We start from the raw sequence: 19583 nt of genomic DNA, 5'->3' as shown, positions 1-19583 counted from the left end.
GTGTTTCCAACGAGGAGGACAGATACTTCCTGAACCTATGCAATAGTTATATTGGTCTGAAAATATGAATACTCAGTAAGAATCTTTGAATTATGGAAGTGTCAGGCAGGGAGAAAAAGGTAAATGTTTTATTTTTATATACAAAGTCTGCTTAAATTGCTAATAAGTTTAGAGAGACAGGAATTCTGTATATCTCAAAAAACAGGACATTCAAGCATCAGCAGTATTTTAAACAAAGCCCATAATCATCCTTCATCAGTTTATTCAGCCCTATGTAATTAATTCTTGATCTGCTAGATCTTGGGTTAGCAGTCTCCTGACTCCATCTATTTATCCTCTAGCTTTTGGGAAATCCTGACTCGGTCCATTGATAGAGCCTCCAGGTTATTTAAGTGATGCCATCAGAAGCTTGTGCCCAAGAGTACCTGGTATAGTCATTTTTCAATAGTCCTTTTATTGTTGAAGACAAACACTCTGGGCTATAGCTCATGTGTAAGCAATTTTAGGGAATTATTGGAATAAACCAAAAAACTATCTGTAGATTACAAAAGGCTTAAAAAATTAACTTATTACTGATAATTTTAAAAGTGAGAGATCTGATGAGAATTTTTAATAAAAATAATAATGCAATTGCCCAGCCAGCATGGCTCAGTGGTTGAGTGTTGACCTCTGAACCAGGAGGTTACAGTTCAATTTCTGGTAAGGGCACATACCCGGGTTGTGGGCTTGATCCCCAATGTGGGGTGTACAGGAGGTAAAGGATCAATGATCCTCTCTCATCATTGATGTTTCTGTCTCTCCCTCTTCCTTCCTCTCTGGGAAAAAAAATGCAGTTGACAAGAAAGTTTGTTTTTTTATGACATAAAAACTAAAATCACGTCAATCCAAAGCAGTTTTTATTTTTATATATTACAATACATGGTTCTTATTAGAGGTTGAAAGTATTAAGCTATTTTTTAAAGTATATCTTTATTGATTGTAGAGTGGAGATGGAGAATCAGAAACATCAATGATGAGAGAGAATCATTGATTGGCCACCTCCTACACACTCCCCACTGGGGATTGAGCCTGCAACTTGAGCATGTGCCCTTGACTGGACTCAAACCTGGGACCCTTCAGTCCTCAGGCTGATGCACTATCCACTGAGCCAAACTAGCCAAGTCCAAAGCAGTTTTAGACAAAATATGTTTAACATTGTTTTAAAGAAGAGTAAGTCTAGAGTACGTCCTAAACATTTGTATAATAAAAGTCTATAAAGTAATTAATGTGAAGCCCCAGTTGAGAACCATTAGCTATCTATAGAGTATGCTCTATTCAAATTAAAGAAGTCAAATTGTGACCAACTAGACATAAAATATGTTATTAATGTAAAATATAAAAAGTATAACTGAAATTATGACTTGTGATACTATACTGTTGTCTAATATTAGGCAAAGCAGCCTTGGGACTCTTAATAAATAGGAACATCACGGACAATAAGAGTACTAATTTATGGGAACTATATACAATTTCTGAACTAATCATATTAACATTTTACCCATACAGATTTAACCTTGGAGAGGGTAATCTCTTTTGATTTGACAATGCTTGCCATGTAAATCATGACATTGTCAAATAAACCTAATTATTTTTAACACCTCTCTTTTTACTAGGTGAAAGAATAAATTCTTGTGAACCTCAAGGGACCATTTGATTTGAAAAGACAGAATGTAAAAAATCAAGAGGTTTGAAAAATTGATTAAATAGGTCATGAGATAAAATACATAGCTACCTATTTAACCAAAGTTCACCAAAAGTCTTTTTTTTAAAAAGTTTACATAGGGAGGAACATGATGGTAAAGAACTTAGCTCTTTCAAAATTGAGAAGATTTTGTTTATATAAGTACAGTCATGCTCTGCTTAATGTAATGATTAACATATTATAATCTGGTGGGAATATGTTCTGAGAAATGCATCATTAGGTGATTATGTCATTGTGTAAACGTTATAGAGTATACTTACATAAACCTAGATAGGATAACTTACTATATACCTAGGCTAAATGGGGTACAGAACCCAACAATTTTCAACTGGTGTGCTGCAAGAATTTTTAAAAAATGTTTTGATTGATTTTTTTTTAGAGAGAGAGGAAGGGTTAAAGGAGGGAAGGAGAGAGGGAAGGAGGGAGGAAGGGAGAGGAGTAGGAGAGAGGGAGAGAGAGAGAGAGAGAGAAAGAGAAAGAAATATTGATTGACTGCCTCTTGTATGTACCCCAACTATCTGGAATGGAGCTGGAAATCTGGGTATGTGCCCTAATAGGAAATTGAACACATGACCTTGGGTTTATTGGACAGCACTCAGTCAACTGTGCCACAATGGCCAGGGCCTGCAAGGATTTTTAAAACATTTAATATCTATTTTAGTCAGAAGCACTGATCTCTTTTCTCTTAGATTGTCAAATAAAAAAATGACAACAGCCAATACAACTACAATAGCCGTCAAGAATGAATGAATCAAAATTATACCTTTTTAAAATTAGATTGGCAAAAATTACAATTTTGATGTGCTGCAGAATTTTAGTAATGAATTTATGTGTACCATGAGATGAAAAAGGTTGAATGTCACTGGTATAGTCTTTTGTTCCTAGCCTATAAGCCTATCTATACAGCATGCTATTGAATAAAACATGAGATTAAATCAAGTACAAGAGGAAATGGTGCAATCAAGACGTGAGGCTGCTGCTGGTGTAACAGCATACTGTTTTGTAGCAAACTTTTTAATAAGTAGATTGATTACAGTCTAAAATAATGATGAAAAGTGGTTCAATCCCAGGTTTTGGTACACACACAAAAAAGGTAAGTATAGTATGGTAAATTCACCAGCCATTTATTATTTATTATTATTATGTAGTGTTATGTGTTTTTATTACAAAACATACCGTATTTTTCGGACCATAAGACGCACTTTTTTCCCCCCAGAAATGGTCCAAATATAGCCTACACATATACTTTAAAAAAAAAGTTTTTTTACTTGCCCGGCTCTGTGTGGTCTCTGTGTGCTTGCCCGGCTCTAAAATGGTTCTAAATGCTGCTGTTTACTTTACAGGGTTGATTACATGTGTTTATGACTGTGATGTTGGGTTTTAATGCACATAAAATACTTTAGGACACTATTTGTTTCAGAATCTTTTTTTCTTCATTTCCCTTCTCTAAAAACTGGTGCGTCTTATGGTCCGGAGCGTCTTATGGTCCGAAAAATACGGTAATAACTATTGAAATAAAGTTTGTCAGAATAATAATTAACTTGGCTAGCTACAAATGCAGATAAAGTGCTAGTTTATTCTATCAGAAATTTGTAAAAGTTTAGGAAGAACATTCAAGTAGAATAAGAATATATGCTTGTGTCATATTTAATGCTGATAAGTAAAAAAACAGCTGTTTTTTTTAAGCCAGCAATATTGAACTAGTCTTATTACCAAAGATTTATTTAAATGTTAACAGATTTTTAAAACATTTGGGTTAGTTTCTATAAAAATACTTTTGAAAGTAATTTCCTTAATTTCTGGAAAACGTAGGAATATTTTAGTTTATATGAAGTCCCATTTATTTTCAAGTATTATCAGAATAGAACTCATTTAAGGGATTTTGTAATCTAAAGTTATAATTGGTAATACTGTCTGGAGATAGAGAAATATTTTATGTATGTAACATACGTACGCATAACATGAAAACTTAAAAAGCACAGGTAGATAGCTTATAACTTCAGTTTGAAATTTATAATTCACTGGTTATATAAAAGACCTAGTTCTTGTTCTTTCTTGCGTGCAGTCCGTGGAAGAAGAGGGAAGGTTCCCAATAGAATGAGAGATACCTCTGGGATTGGAAATGTAAATCAGACATAGGGATTTAAAGAGATTGGGAAAGAATATTCTCCTGTGAGGACTCCAGGGAAAATAGAAGAGGCCTCATAGAAGAGCTGGGAATATTCCGACTTGAGTCAGGGTGTGATTCTCTACTCAAAAGAGCCAAAGAAAAATTTTCTTTGCTTGAAAACATTAAAGCAATTCTTTACTATTTTGCTATGGACAAGATGGAACACTGTTTTAAGAGTTGAACTCAAAGAAAGATCCCTCCTCTGAACAGGAGAGGAGTTTAAATGACTCACAAAGTGATATTATTGAGATGAGGATAGCAAGGGTTCATAGGTGATGTCCAATCCTCATCCAAGTCACATCACCATGCAGATATCAATTAAAAATAAAACCTTATTTAGGGAGAGACTTTATTTTAAAACTAGAGGCCTGGTGCATGGAAATCCATACATTGGAGCAGGGGGTTTCTCAGCCCGGCCTCTCACAGTCCGGGAGCCCTCAGAGGCGGGAGGTGACCAGGCGATCTAGGGAAGGCGACACCCCATCACTCCTCTGCTGCTGCCCCTGCTGGCAGTGCAAACCTCAAGTTACCTGAGCCTCAGGTGGCCCTGGGTGGCTGGGCAGCCGCCATCCGAGTCTTGCCTGCACCTCCGGCCAGCCCTTGGTGGCTGGGGGCTGAGGGGACTGGAGGACTCCGGAGGCAGGCGTGCAGTATGGCTGGATCCACCTGGGGGCCTGGCCTTGCCGTATGCCTGCTGCCCTGGCAGGGCTGAGGGGACTGGGTGTTGCCATCTTTGAGGGCGTGACAGTCAATTAGCATAAACCCTCCTTATTGGCTGTGGGTGCTGCCATCTTTGAGGGTGGGACAACAATTAGCATATTCTCTCCCTATTGGCTGCGGGCGCTGCCATCTTTGCAACAGCATGAGGGTCAATTAGCTTATTCCCTCTTTATTAGATAGGATACTGTTTCAATAGGGAGAATGCTCTGACCATGAGATATGCAGGTATTTCAAAATCAAACATAAAAAGGCTTTTCGGTTATAGTAGAAGTGAATAGTGCCAGCAGGATCTATCTTTGTGGGAGAATGGGTTAAGCAAGTGAGAGTTAGCAGATGGCCCGACAGGCAGTTTAACAGGAGGTATATCTTTTTCTGTGGGTAGCTAATGCTCAGAATGAATCCCTAAGAGAGGACTAAGAGTTCATTGGTTGAGTGTTGTCCCATGCACCAAAAGGTGGCCAGTTGATTCCCAGTCTGGGCACATACCAAGTTGCGGGTTCGATCTCTGGTTGTGGTGCACGTGGGAGGTAGCTGATCTCTAAAATCAATAAAAACATTAATTATTTTTTAAATATTAAAGAACTTTTTATTGGCTTGTTTAGAGCTAGATAAAATTTAGGGATCTGTGAGGAAGAGAAAAGCCTGACTAACTTTGGTCAAGCCAATTCAATGGGGCATTTGTGAGCATTTGGCCAGTACTCAGTATAAATTTTTTTTGGATAATGTGTCTTGATGGGGAATCAAACCCATCACCTTCTGGTGTATAGGATGATGCTCCCAACCAACTGAGCCACACCAGCCAGGGTGATGCTGGCATTTTTTAAAAGTGTATTTCCAATGTCAACTAGGATCTCTGTCCCTTGGGAACAGGAACCATATCTTATAACTGATTTTATCCCCAATTCTTAACACATTTGGCTGCACAATAGTAATATGGTAAATATATTAACTAATATTTAAAATAAACTTTTCACAATCTGATCTAAAAATCAAACCTACAACCCAGGTATATGCCCTTGACCAGGAGTTGAACCTGTGATCCTTTGGTATTCCGGCCAGTGCTCTAACCCCTAAGCTATGCTGGCCAAAGTGAGACTTTTTATTTTAGGAAAAAGAAATCAAAAAGCTTTTTGAGTTGGATAAAGTTGAAATATTAGAATTAGAAGGATAAAGTTGAAGTATTAGAAGTAAAAAAGGGAAGGAAAAGTGTTGAGGATGTAAGACATTTTACCTTGTTTCCTGCTTCCGTGGCTTGTGGGTGCAGCAGAGTGATGGTTAATTTGCATATTACTCTTACCCTGTTTCCCCGAAAATAAGACAGTGTCTTATATTAACTTTTGCTCCCAAAGACGTGCTAGGTCTTATTTTCAGGGGATGTCTTATTTTTCCATGAAGAAGAATACGGTACACATTTATTGTTAAATGAAAATAAAGGAAATTTATTACCTGTATACGGTATGGTAGTATGGTAGTTGTCAACACAAACCAGACAAACTGAATCCTACAGTATCAAGAATTTACATTTATTCAGTGACAATCATGTCGTCATCTTCTGGAACATCATCATAACAATCCAACTCCTGAATTTCCTGGTGAATTTCTTGTGACTCCATTTCTTTCAGAATCAGTGGACCAAATCTCTCATGTTTAGCCTGGGGGGGGGGCTTTTTTTTGGGGGGGATGCCTTATATTTCACTCAGAAGGAAACCTATAAGTAGGTCTTATTTTCGGAGGATGTCTTATTTTTGGGGAAACACGGTATATTAGGTAGGGTAGTGAATGTGTGAGGGTAATTTATTAATTTGCTGATAGCAGCAGTAAAAACACTGAATAAGCAGAAAGGACTTTTAGTCACTTTTTTAAAAAAGCTCTCTGCCCATTTGTTTTTGTCTAAGAACATTGGATTTAAGCTTAGAAGAGAAGTTCATGTTTGTTGTACTTACAGATGAAATTAGTGGACATCATAACTCCATTTGGTAGACATAGTCCATAAATTGACTGACTTAGTGCTTTTTTGAGCATCGTAATTTTTTGAAATTAATTTCTTAAAAGAGGGAGTGGTTGCTTTTAAATGGTACATGATCTTGGCTTCGGGTGATGTATTTTAAACCTTTAGTAAGTAATTGTGAGAGAAGATTATGTGGATTAGTGCATCGTAACTGGTCTTTTTTTGCTGCCTCACTTGTGTTCTTCACCTTAGCCTATTCTGTACAGCCACTTATTTATTTAAGTTTTAATGAATTAAGATTAAATAAAATTTAAAAATTAATTTTTTTGTCACACCTGCCAGATTTTAAGTGCTCCATAGTCACATGTGGCTGGTGGCTACTGCGTTGCGTAGTAGAGAAAACTTCATCATCACAGAAAGCCTGTTGGGTAGTGGTGCTCTAGATCTTTACTGTTGATACCAGGAAAGTAAATGTCTGAAGCTTGGAACAGATACTTAAAAAACCCCCAAATATAACATTTGTACTACTTCAGTCCTAATAGTAGCTTCAGCTTTCTCAAAGTACTATTTAGGATAGACTTTATATTTAGTTTTGGTATTAAGTCATTCTAATATTATAACAGAATAAAATAATTGTATTAAGAACTATCTCTGCCAGACTATTTATATAACAGTTTTATTATAGTATAATTGCTCTACAATAAATTGCACATATGTAAAGTATAAAATGTAAATAAGTTTTGACATATATACATGTCTGGAACCATCATCATAGGCAATATATTGTAGCCGTCACCCACAAAAGTTTCCTCATGCCCCTTTATAATTCCTGCCTCCCATTTTTTTTCTTTCTCCTCCCACCTCCACACAACTACTGATCTGCTTTCTGTTAAAACAATTTGAATTTTCAAAAATTTTATACAAATGGAGTTATGCAATATACTGTATACTCCTTTTTGTCTGACTTCTTTCACTGTACATTATTTTGAGATTCACCAATATTATACAAATATTGAATAGTTCATTACTTTTTATTGTATGTATATATCACAATTTATTAATCCATTTGTTGATAGTTGGGTTGATTCCAGTTTGGATTATTACAAAATAAACTGCTGTGAACCTATACCGTATGTACAAGCCTTGGTATTGACGTATGCTTTTATTTCTATTGAGTAAATACCAAAGTGTGATATGGCTGGATCACACTGTAGGTTGTATGTTTAATCTTTTTTAAACAATTATTTTATTGATTTCTGAGAAGAAGGGAGAGGGAAAGAGAGAGAGAAATATCAATAGTGAAAGAGAATCATTGATTGGCTGCTTCCTGCACTACCTGGGCTTGTTCTCTGACCGTGAATAAAACCGTGACTTCCTTATTTATAGGCCAACGCTCAACCACTGAGCCATGTCAGCTGGGCGAACCAGCAACCTTTAGATGCACGGGATGACACAGAACCAACTGAGCCACACCGGTCATGGCTTTATCTTTAATCTTTTAGGAAACTGCCAAACTGTTTTCCAAGATAGCTGTACAGTTTATACCCTCAGCCCCGTGGTAGAGTATGAGCATTCTGCGGGCTCCATATCTTTGTCAATTCTTGGTAGGGTCAAACTGTTTAATTTTATTTGACAGACTTATTTTAATAAGAAAAGATTGTCCCGGTGGAATTGATTTCCTCTCTTACAACTTTTTATATCTAAAATGCTACAAAATGTCTGCTGGTGTGGCTCATTGGTTGAGTGTCAGCCTTTGAACCAGGAGGTCATGGTTTGATTCCCAGTCAGGGCACATGCCCAGGTTGCGGGCTCAATCCCAGTTTGGGGCGTGTAGGAGGTAGCTGATCAATGATTTTCTTATCATTGATGTTTTTCTCTCTCTCTCCCTTTCTCTCTGAAACCAATAAAAATATATTTAAAAATATAAATAAGATGTTGCAAAACTATTGTAAGACTGCTTCTATTTATTTACTATTTTTTGATAGTATTTATTCACTGATGCTGACTTGAAATTCAGTTTGTAAGAACAAATACGTTTCCTCCCATTTACTTACATCTTTTTCTTTTTTTGTCCTAGCGGCCCCTTTGTTACTTTATGCAAACAGACGGGACTTGCGATTGGTTGATGCTACAAATGGCAAGGAGAATGCTACAATTGTAGTTGGAGGCCTGGAAGATGCAGCCGCAGTGGACTTTGTGTTTGGTCATGGCTTGATATACTGGAGTGATGTCAGCGAAGAAGCCATTAAAAGAACAGAGTTTAATAAAACAGAGAGTGTACAGAATGTTGTCGTTTCTGGATTATTATCTCCTGATGGGCTGGCATGCGATTGGCTTGGAGAAAAATTATACTGGACAGATTCTGAAACTAATCGGATTGAAGTTTCTAATCTAGATGGATCTTTACGCAAAGTTTTATTTTGGCAAGAGTTGGATCAACCTAGAGCTATTGCCTTAGATCCTTCAAGTGGGTAAGTTTTGTGTAATGTACAAAGAATATTGCATCTCTTCCTGATTTCTCTCCACTAGCCTAGACCCCTCTCACCTCCAATAGAAAATAGAGCAAAAACCAAATGTTAAATTCTTTGGTCTTCTTTGTCAAGTACACTTCACTTGAATGTGGGCATTTATGTTGTGTTTTTATAGTAAGGTGTTTCTGTAAGTAGTTTTGTGTTTCTCATATTGCAAAATTATAGTTCTTGGTTTTTCTTCTCCATTTATTTTTGTAATTTTGAGAGGATAATTAGAAGGCAGAGAAGAAGGAATGAAGACTTAACAAAAATAGGTTTTGATAGCTCAAGATGATAGAAACATCTTATAAGTTTTTTTATATACATAGTTATTTTGTAATACTAGTATCTTTTATATTAAACTCTAAAGTATTATTTAATATCAGTATTGAGTGAAAGATAAAATTTAAGTTATTAAATAATACATTTCCAGTTAACTAAATATATATCTATACTAATAAAAGGGTAATATGCTAATTAGACATGGAGACCTTCCTAAAGATCTTCTGGACGTCCTTCCTACAAAGCCGTGGTGAAAGGGCTGAGGTAGAGGTAGTTAGGGCGATCAGGCTAGGAGGGGAGGACAGTTGGGGATGAGCAGGCCTGCTGGGGAGGGGGGCAGTTGGGGGCTAGCAGGCCAGCAGTGGTGGTCAGTTGAGGGTGAGCAGGCTGGCAGGGGGGACAGTAGGGAGTGATGAGGCTGGCAGGGGGTCAGTTGGGGGCAATCAGGCAGGCAGGCAGGGGAGTGATTAGGAGCCAGTAGTCCTGGATTGCGAGAGGGATGTCCAACTGCCTGTTTAGGCCTGATCCTTCAGGCAGTCAGACATCCGCCAAGGGGTCCCCGATTGGAGAGGGTATAGGCCAGGCTGAGGAACCACCCCAACCAATGCACAAATTTTGTGCATTGGGCCACTAGTTTGCTATAAAGATTTATTTTCAAATGATAAGAGAAACTTAAGTGGGTAAATCCCATTAGAAAATGGGAACTGTGTCCCCACATGCTGCTTTGTTACTGTGCTTCAGTCCTGCCATGTACCGTTCCTTAATATGTCTGTTGAATACATTGTAATACCAGGGTCTGTCATGGCTAAGTATATATACTATAACTATCTCAACATGAACCTGAAGTGAGTTATTACTAATTGATTAAAATCTAAAGATAACCTATAATGAATGCGGGAAGAGACTGAACATAAACTATGCACCTATGGATGAGGACAATGGAGAGTGGGGAAGGGGCAGAAGGTGGGGTGGGCACCTGGTGGAGGGGGGAAGAAATGAGGAACCTTTGTAATAATATGAACAATAAAGATTGAGTTAAAAAAAAAAAAGAAAAAAGAAAATATGGTCATTTTAGCAACAGAACCACCTAAACCAACCCAGGCTGGCTATTTAATGTATTAAAATTCTTTTTTGTTGCTATTGTTAGAAACAGAGACATTTGGGGGAACCTCAATAGGGCTTTGCCAGAAATTTTTGTTGTTTGCAAGACATTGTGTGTTTATTTTAAGGAGATTGTAAAAGCCACAGTAAACCTTCAAAAAATAAAAAATAAAGATAACCTATAAGTAACTATTTTAATATTTTGATTTCTTTTACTTTCAAGTATGTTAAAATGTTTTAAAACTCATTTATAAAAAGGAGGCTATCATTATGTAATAAAACAAAACTTAGGAAAAATGAAAGAAAGGTTTATATATGCTCCTTTGTCTTAATGTCATGTCTTATTTGATGACAAAGGTTAAAGAAGGTGCCTTCGAACGTCAGCTACCTTCCTGTTGTAGGAAAATGAAAAGATTTGTTTGACTATAAAAGAAAACATGGGCAATAGTGTAGTGACATTTTAGGATAAAGGATTCTGGAAAACAAATGTATTTATATATACTTTATATAACATAAAAACTACATATATTTTAAAGGGCTGTTAAATTACATGCGGAAGTCAGATGGTCACTTAATAAAGCATCAGAAAATATTTTCGTAACTCTTGTAGGAAAGGAGTTGAGCATCTCAAAGAGGAGGTTGCAGCTGTTGGATGTGCAGTGAATTGTACTGATTTGACAAATTTGGTTGTTGAGAATTTGTGAGATATTTTTGAGAAATGGAATCTGTTTTTTGCCAGTAAGGTTTGTGTCAGGTAGTGTTGAAATGTTTTTGAGGTTACTGCTTTGTAGAACACACAGGGTTTTTTGATGGTCATTGGGGGGTAATATTTTGATGAAAGATAAATATTTCTTTTTCTTTTTGACAAACTCAATCTTAAAACTGTGAGAGTGATGTTGGAAATTCATCCAAATACCTATTGAATGGTTAGTATGTTCAGAGCTCTGCTTTGTTGTACTCTTGTTAGAGAGAGAGGGATAATACCTTTAAGGGTTTTCTAGCTATTTAAGGACAGAAAACTTGGGGAAGAACTTTCCCTTCTTCAAAATATGTTTGTCTGCATTATGTAGTATGTATATGTAGAGGGGAAGAAAGTTAAAGGAATCAGAGGAGCCATAGAACTCTTAAAGAAGATGGCTGGATAAAATATCTCGCTTACCACAACTCTGGAGCAGCATTTGATAATTTCTATATGTGATAATGATTATGTGATAATACATATTCAAGGGAACTGAATTTATAGACAACTTTTGGCTATTCAGGTCCTAATAATTAGTAAATTAATTACCATCATTTTATTCCCTAATGAGCTCTACTTCTGGATGGCAAGTCTGATAAATGTCTTAGCTGATGTCTCAGGAGGCAGCGGATCAATGATTCTCTCTCATAGATATTTTTATCTTTTTCTCTCCCTCTTCCCCCTTCTGTGAAATCAATGAAAAAATGTTAATTATATTTTAAACTCATGCATTTTAAAATACATTTTATCAAGCATTCTTTCATGTTGATTTAGATTTGTGTTAAGGATTTTGGTTTTAATGGAAAAGTAATTTTAGATTGAGTATATCATTTATTAAACAGAAGAAATGAGATTTCCAGATTTATTTTTTTGGAAAAATAAAGTTTTCTTTCCAGAGAAAGTACATGAAAACATTGCTGAGGAAAATGTAGGCTTTATTAGAGTTCCAGGATCCTGGGTTATGAGGTTCAGAGAGCTGACTGAGCTCTCTCAGATCAGCTTATGTAAAAGGAAGGCTGTTGAATGACTAGTATTGTTTGAGCCCTGGGAACTAGTGCAGACATCTGTGCGCTTTCGGATGTATGGAGTTCTTTGTATAATCAGTCCATTTGCCTAGAGTGAAGGATGATTTTTATTTCCCTCCCTAAATTTGGGCTCTATTAGCCCGAGATTTATTTTTCTTTTGACTGGCAGTGTGCAATTCAGAATAAGGAACAGGAAAACGTGTATAGAAATTGGTACAGAAATGAACAAACCATAGTTACAGAAAGCTGTATTCTTTATTCCTGACATATGGCTGCTCCTAATGATAGAGTTCCTTAATCTGTTTCACAATGACTTCGTGATGTTGAGAAACTGCTGTTTCATGTACAAATAAAGCAGTCCCAAGGGTTTTTTGTTTTGTAAGGATCTGTTCATATTCCCGGTCATTTTGGATATTTTTTAGAGTTAAATTTTAGTGATTCAGTCAGAAGTGAATTCCTACTGAACAGCTTTGACTAATTTACGGCTGACCCTTGCACAGTGTAGGGGTTAGAGGCCCAACTCCCCACCCCCATGCAGTCAAATATGCAGATATAACTTTGGACTCCCCCAAAACCTAACTACTAGTAGGCCTCTGTTGATGGGAAGCCTTATTGATAACATTAACAGTCAATTAATACATTTTATATGTTCTATATTATAATAAAGCTAGAGAAAAGAAAATGTCACTAAGAAAATTATAAGGAAGAGAAAATGTATTTCTAGTATTTATTGAGACAAATCCTTATGTAAGTGGAACCATACAGTTCAGACTCCTATTATTCAAGGGTCAACTGTATATTTTAAAAATACATTTATCGCCGGGACCGGTTTGGCTCAATGGATAGAGCGTCGGCCTGCGGACTGAAAGGACCTGGGTTCGATTCCAGTCAAGGGCATGTACCTTGGTTGTGGGCACACCCCCAGTAGGGGGCGTGCCAGAGGCAGCTGATCGATGTTTCTCTCTCATCGATGTTTCTAACTCTCTATCCCTCTCTCTTCCTCTCTGTGAAAAATCAATAAAATATATTAAAAAAATACATTTATCGTTGCTAAGACTAATATTAAGAACACTAGAAGTTTTACTTTAAAAATCCTTGTAGACTTAACTTAAAGGAAAATGGTTTATAATTTCCATCAATTATATACATATAATTGTCATATCTTGATTATTTTCTACTCTACTACACCCCAGATGACTAAAATAGTTCCTGCCACATAGTAGGTAGGTATTCAATAAATATTTTTTTGAGGCCTTAGACTTTACATTTTCTTTTATAATCCTACTAGTTTTTATTTAGTTAGGGGAGAAAGCATTTTCTAAGCAAATGTAAATGTTAGCATAAGCACTTGATTTCTGAATCAGTATGACTTTGATTACAATTGTTTATTTAAAAACAATTAAAGTTTTACTTTTTTCAACAGAAGTTAAGATCACATTTTGTAAAAACATACTTGCTGACTCTCGTTTTATGTCACATATAGTTCTGTTTTGAAAAATGTGCTTGTAATTGGGGAACCCTATTTTCTATCCATAAAATCTAGAACTGGTTGGAATATTACAGATGTAGCTAAATGCCCTCACTTTTTGGCTGAAGAAACCAAGGCCTTTGGCCAAAATTAGATAAGAAAAAGCCATATTCTTAGTTGAGATTTTCTGATTCCTTGTGTGGTGCTTTCTCCTTCATGAAAAAAGTATCTTGCTGAAGGTACGTTTTTTTGTTGTCATTGTTTTTGCAAATGAATTATTTTAAAGATGCAGCATTGTAGCTTTATTTAAAGGGGGATTTTATAAATTCTGTATTTTTAGATTTATTCACTACACTAATTTCTTTGTCATTACTTTTTACGCTTAATACATTTGGGTTCAGCGTCCTTCTGCTTGAGGTATATTTTTAAATATTTTTTGAAGCAAATAATGGTAAATTCATGATCTTCATCTACAAATGTTTATAATTTGCCTTTATTCTTGAAATTATGATTGGTTATAGAATTATAAGTGACATTTTTCTAAGTTCTTTGAAGGTATTATGACTTTAATTATTGTTTTAATAAGCCTACTATTTTCTATTGTTGCTTTGTAAGGAACCCTCCCCACCCCCCGCTTATTTAAAAGCAGCCCTTAACTTTTTATATTTTTCAGCTTTGCCTACCTGTGTCTGGATATGGCTGTATAATATTTTATCTTTGTATAACCCATGTTTCTAGAAGTCTAATAATTATTTTTATTTAATTCTAGAAAGTTTTTATTCATTATTTCTTACTTTCCCTTAATTTTTTGGGTCTCCTTTGAAATACCTGTTTGATGTATACCTCTTAATTTTGCTTTTATATTATCTATATCTTTATCTGAATTACTATGATTCATTTTTGTATCTGCCTTCCATATAACAAATTCTTTCTTTAGCTGTGCCTAATAATGAATCCATTGAGTTTTTAATATTATTGACTGTATTTTGCTTTTCTAGAAGTTCTTTATGCTCCTATTTTAAAGACTTAAGAGAAAATGTCAACCTACATAAAAGTAAGAATAGTGTATCAATAATTTTAAACTTATAAAAGTTTCAAAAATAATAGAGTTTATAACCTTAACCCAGCTTCCCATAATACTCTCATTTTATATAACCATAGAACAGTTACCTAGATCAGGAAATTAATGCTGATGCAATACTGTTAATTAATCTGTAGACCATATTTGAATTTTTCAAATTCCTCTCTAGTGTTCTTTTTCTGGTCCAGAATCCCAGGTTGAATTTTGTTGTTATTGCCTTAGTCTTTTCTAATCTGGGATATTTTTGCAATCTTTGTCTTCATAACATTGACCTTTGGAAGATTACTGGTCAGTCATTTTGTAGAATTGGATTTGTCTGATGTTTTCTCATGATTAGATTAAGGTTATACATTTTTACAAGAAAAACACAGAAAGGATGCTTTGCTCTTCGTAGGTCATATCAGCAGGTACATGATGTGGATGCTGGTGATATTACGTTTGATCACTTGCTTATGGTGTTGTTTGCCAGGATTTTTTGTGTGCGTTTTTTAAACTGCATTTACTAATTTTCCCCCTTGTAATAAGTATTCAAAGCTATGCAATTAACCCAGTTTCTCATGCTTTATCCACTAGTATTAGTATCCTCTGATTTTTTTTGCTTCCAATAGTTGTTACAGTGGTGTTGGCCAAATGTTTATTTTTTCTAGTTCCATTCTTTACTCTTGTATGCATTATTAATTAGAATTCTGTCTTAAGGAAGAACTGCCCTGTCTCTCCCACAGTTAATTAATATTAGTATGTACTCATGGACATTTACTTTATTTTATAGGTTATAATTTATTACTGTTACTCACATTAGTATGGACTATTGGACATTTATTCTATTTATAATAATAAGAACATATGCTAATTAGACTGGGTAGCTGAACGACCTTCTGGACGTCATTCTAGATGTCCTTCCCAACGAAGCTGCTGTGGTGGGGGCTGAGGCAGAGGCAGTTAGGGGCGATCAGACAGGCAGGCGAGTGGTTAGGGGCAATCAGGCAGGCAGGTGAGTGGTTAGGGATGAGCAGGCAGGCAGGAGAGCGGTTAGGAGCCTGTGGTCCCAGATTGGATGTCTGACTGCAGGATAGGGCCTAAATTGGCAGTCCGACTTCCCCCAAGGGATCCCAGATTGTGAGAGGGTGCAGGCTGGGCTGAGGGACACCTCCCTTCCATGCACAAATTTTATGTACTGGGTCTTTGTAGGTCTTAATCTATTACTGTTTCTTGCTCATATTGTCCCAGATATTGGCCATGAGGAGTGCCTTCAAATTTGTTCCTGTGTCCCTCATCATATTTTAAGCACCTTTTTACTGTATGGTAGCACAAAATGTTCCAAACTTATCTTGTCCTTTTATTGCCTCACCCTTGGAATAAAATGGTATTTAAAAACTAAGATCTGGAAGCTAGGTGTGTTCATTGCTGACTTTTCTTTGCCTTTAAACCCTCTCAGTGGGCAGAGTTAGGAAGTGCACAGATAGACACATAGAATTATATAGTTATATTTTGTCAACATCATCATATAAAAAATGAGTTTATGTTAATATCTCTAACTCTAATCCACCACCACCAATTTACATTATTATAGTCTTTTCTCTTTCCTTTTTTGTTATTCCATTCTATGATAGTGAAAAAATAGTTCTTATTATCCACAATATATTTTCTTTTTTCAGTCCTCACTCAAGGATATGTTTATTGACCTGAGAGAGAGAGAGAGGGAGGCAGCAGGAAGAGAAAGGTGGTGGTGGGGGAGATGTGAGAGAGAAACATCAATTAGCTGCCTTCTGTATGTGCCCTGACTGAAAATTGAACCCACAATCTTTTGTTTTATGGGATTATATTCCCAACTAACTGAGCCACCCAGCCAGGGCCACAGTATATTTTCTTATTTGCTCAATCCTGGGGATTTCAGAATTGCTAACCTATATTCTTGTGAGGAACAATTTTACTGTTTAGAATTCAATAGTATGAAAGTACTGCCAATAGAGCCAAAGTATTGTCTTTCAAATTTACTTAGGAATTTTCTTTTCTTTCCCACTCTTTGTAGTGTGCCTGTTATTCTTTTGTAATGAAGTTATTACTTAATATATTCCCTTTAGAATATCCCCCAGTGTCGTGGTAATGTCTTCCTAAACTTTTAAATATATTCTTATGGATTTCAGAGAGGAAGAGAGCGGGAGAAAGATAGAAACATCAATGATGAAAATCATCAATTGGCTGCTTCCTTTAAGCCCCACACTAGGGATCAAGCTCGCAACTCAGGCATGTGCCCTAACTAGGAATCACTCAACCACTGAGCCATGCTGGCGAGGCTTGATTTAAAAAAAATTTTTTTAAATTGATTTTCCACAGAGAGGAAGAGAGAGGGATAGAGAGCTAGAAACGTCGTTGAGAGAGAAACATCCACCAGCTGCCTCCTGCACACCCCCTACTGGGGATGTGCCCGCAACCAATGTACATGCCCTTGACTGGAATCAAACATGGGACCTTTCAGTCCACAGACCAATACTCTATATCCACTGAGCCAAACCGGTTTATCTAGGCTTGATTTTTTAATATTTTCTTGTAATAGCGAGAAGAACAGAGAAAAAGGGGAAGAAAGAGAAACATCAATGTGATGGGAGAGAAACGTTGTTTGGTTGCCTCCTGTACGCTCCCCAACTGGGGACTGACTGAACCCTCACAACCCGGGCATGTGCCCTGCTTTGGAATAGAACTGGCTATCTTTTGGTGCACAGTATGATGCTCAGCCGAGTCACAACGGGCAAGCTTGTATTTCATCTTTTCTGTGTTTTAATCATGTTAAATATTTACACTCTCTATGAGATTGTTCAGTTTTCTGAAGTTCTTAGAAATCCACCTCTGTTCTTTGTTATATTTGCTGATTCTTGCTTAATGCAAACTAGTTCCTTAGATGTTTACTAGTTTTGGATTATGAGCTGATCTTCTGAGGGGTTGTCTGTGAGAATCCTTAGTGGCTTGATGGGGAGCATATTTCTCTAGAGAGATTTGGGTTTGCTTTTGCCATCGACTCTAGAGGTGTTTCCAGGGACCACATTATCATCATCATCATCATCATCATCATCATCATCATCATTGAAGTGTAATTTGTACATAGTACAATGTACAGATCTTCAGTGTGCAATTTTGACAAACGTGTACATCTTATCACCCTCTTCAAGCGAAGATTAATTTTTATATTTATTTTGGAGTTAGGGGTTCCTATACTATGTAGGAGGGATAAATTTAAACACTGAACATACGTGGTTACAAAATCGTGGGTGATTTTCATCACCTTTTCAGGACCTAGACCAAAGCAGAAAAGCTTCTTTGTATCCCACTTGTCAGTAGCAGATTTTTCTACTTTCTTGTTCTGTGAAGGTTTGTGCTTTGTGCAAGAATGGTACTTGTAATGCTTGTTACTTATAGTGCTTGTTGTGTCAAGGTCGTCTTCTGTGCTTTGTCACTGAAATAGAAGCCCCTCAATTTCTGAGATGGGAAAATTCTACAGGGTTACTGTAGCAAAAGCATGTGCTGCTTTTTACTTGAGAATTCCTCCACTTTCTTGATACCTTAGTTCTACATTTAAAGGAGTATTTATTTTTTGTGCATATGTATGCATGTGTTCATTTGGGCTGCTATAACAAAATACCACAGCCTGAGTAGCTTTTAATAAGAGAAACTTATTGCTCACAGTTCTATAGCTAGGAAGTCTAAGATCAAGGTACCAGCCTGGTCCCTTCTAGGGAGGCACCTCACTGGTTCATAGCTGGTGTCTTCTTGCTGTGTTCTCACCTCATGAAAGGGCCTACAGGTCTCTGGAGCCTCTTTTTAAAAGTATGTACTGATCCCATTCATGAGGCCCCTGCTCTCAGGTGAATACCTCCCAAAGGCCCCACACCCGAATAGTATCATTTTTAAGGCTTAGGACTTCAGTATGAATTTGAGGAAACACATTCAGGCTATAACAATATATAAACCAAAAAGACTAACCAGTGGTTCTAGGTGTTTTGTAAAAGGAGGTTTTTCTGGTTATCTTGTTACCAAATTGCCAGAAATACAAAATGTAACTTCTATGTTTTTTAAATATTACCTTTTCTAATTGGGGATATATGTGCATGATAGTTGGATATTATTCATGCTTATGAATTTGTGTATTAATGATTTCTTTAAATTAAAGGATTATTTAAATAGCTTCAAGGACTATGAAGTGATTTATGATCTAGTATAGTTCACTTAGGTTTTATGACTCAATTCTAAATGTTGTCTTAATTAGCCACCTTTGTGTCTGAATTACATCTTGTAAAGGGTGAAAATTTCCTTCAGTTTAGATTTATTAAAACTGAATATTTTTATTTTCTGAATATTTTTATTAGGGAAATTGGATTCATATTAAGTGTACATATTAGATTAGGTGTTTGTGAATATTTTGGAAATTTTATTATTTTTTAATTACCCAATAGTAGAAATGCTTTGGATTGTAATAAATTTGCATAAAATGACTGTTATCTAATTGTCAGTTGAAATGTTTTTATTTTTCTGGCATAAGAAATTTTGACATCTTGAAAAACTTAATGTTTCCTTTACTTACTTTAATTCCTAGTTAAAATGAAGCCTATCTTCTACTCTTTACTTTATTTAAAAATTATTTTCCAGAAAGCATTGCAAATGGATATTAGACCAGATACATCAATAAAATTACATGTATGAAAATTACTGAACAGCATACAACAATCTGGTACTGGTTTTCATGATTAGATGAAGAACAGATGTGCATATTATTTCAATGTGGAGTTGTAGCCACATATATTTAATT

The 19583-nt window shown here is 36.1% G+C and overlaps 1 protein-coding gene across 6 annotated transcripts in view; it reads left to right on the top strand.

Moving 5' to 3' along the window:
• LRP6 (LDL receptor related protein 6) overlaps positions 1 to 19583 on the top strand; it is a 117688-nt gene that overhangs the window by 10265 nt on the left and 87840 nt on the right. For 5 of the 6 annotated variants that reach the window (XM_036457827.2, XM_036457825.2, XM_036457826.2 and 2 more), the window contains one exon: positions 8657 to 9050. The exons of the other annotated variant lie outside the window; for it this stretch is intronic. In XM_036457827.2, the coding sequence (XP_036313720.1) occupies positions 8657 to 9050 (394 nt within the window). The remainder of the gene's footprint in view (positions 1 to 8656; positions 9051 to 19583) is intronic. 6 annotated transcript variants of the gene reach the window in all.

This window comes from Pipistrellus kuhlii, unplaced genomic scaffold (assembly GCF_014108245.1).
Source record: "Pipistrellus kuhlii isolate mPipKuh1 unplaced genomic scaffold, mPipKuh1.p scaffold_m20_p_3, whole genome shotgun sequence".
Taxonomy (NCBI): Eukaryota; Metazoa; Chordata; class Mammalia; order Chiroptera; family Vespertilionidae; genus Pipistrellus; species Pipistrellus kuhlii.
Note: the sequence above shows the minus strand (reverse complement) of the source record. Positions and strands in the feature narration are given on the sequence as shown.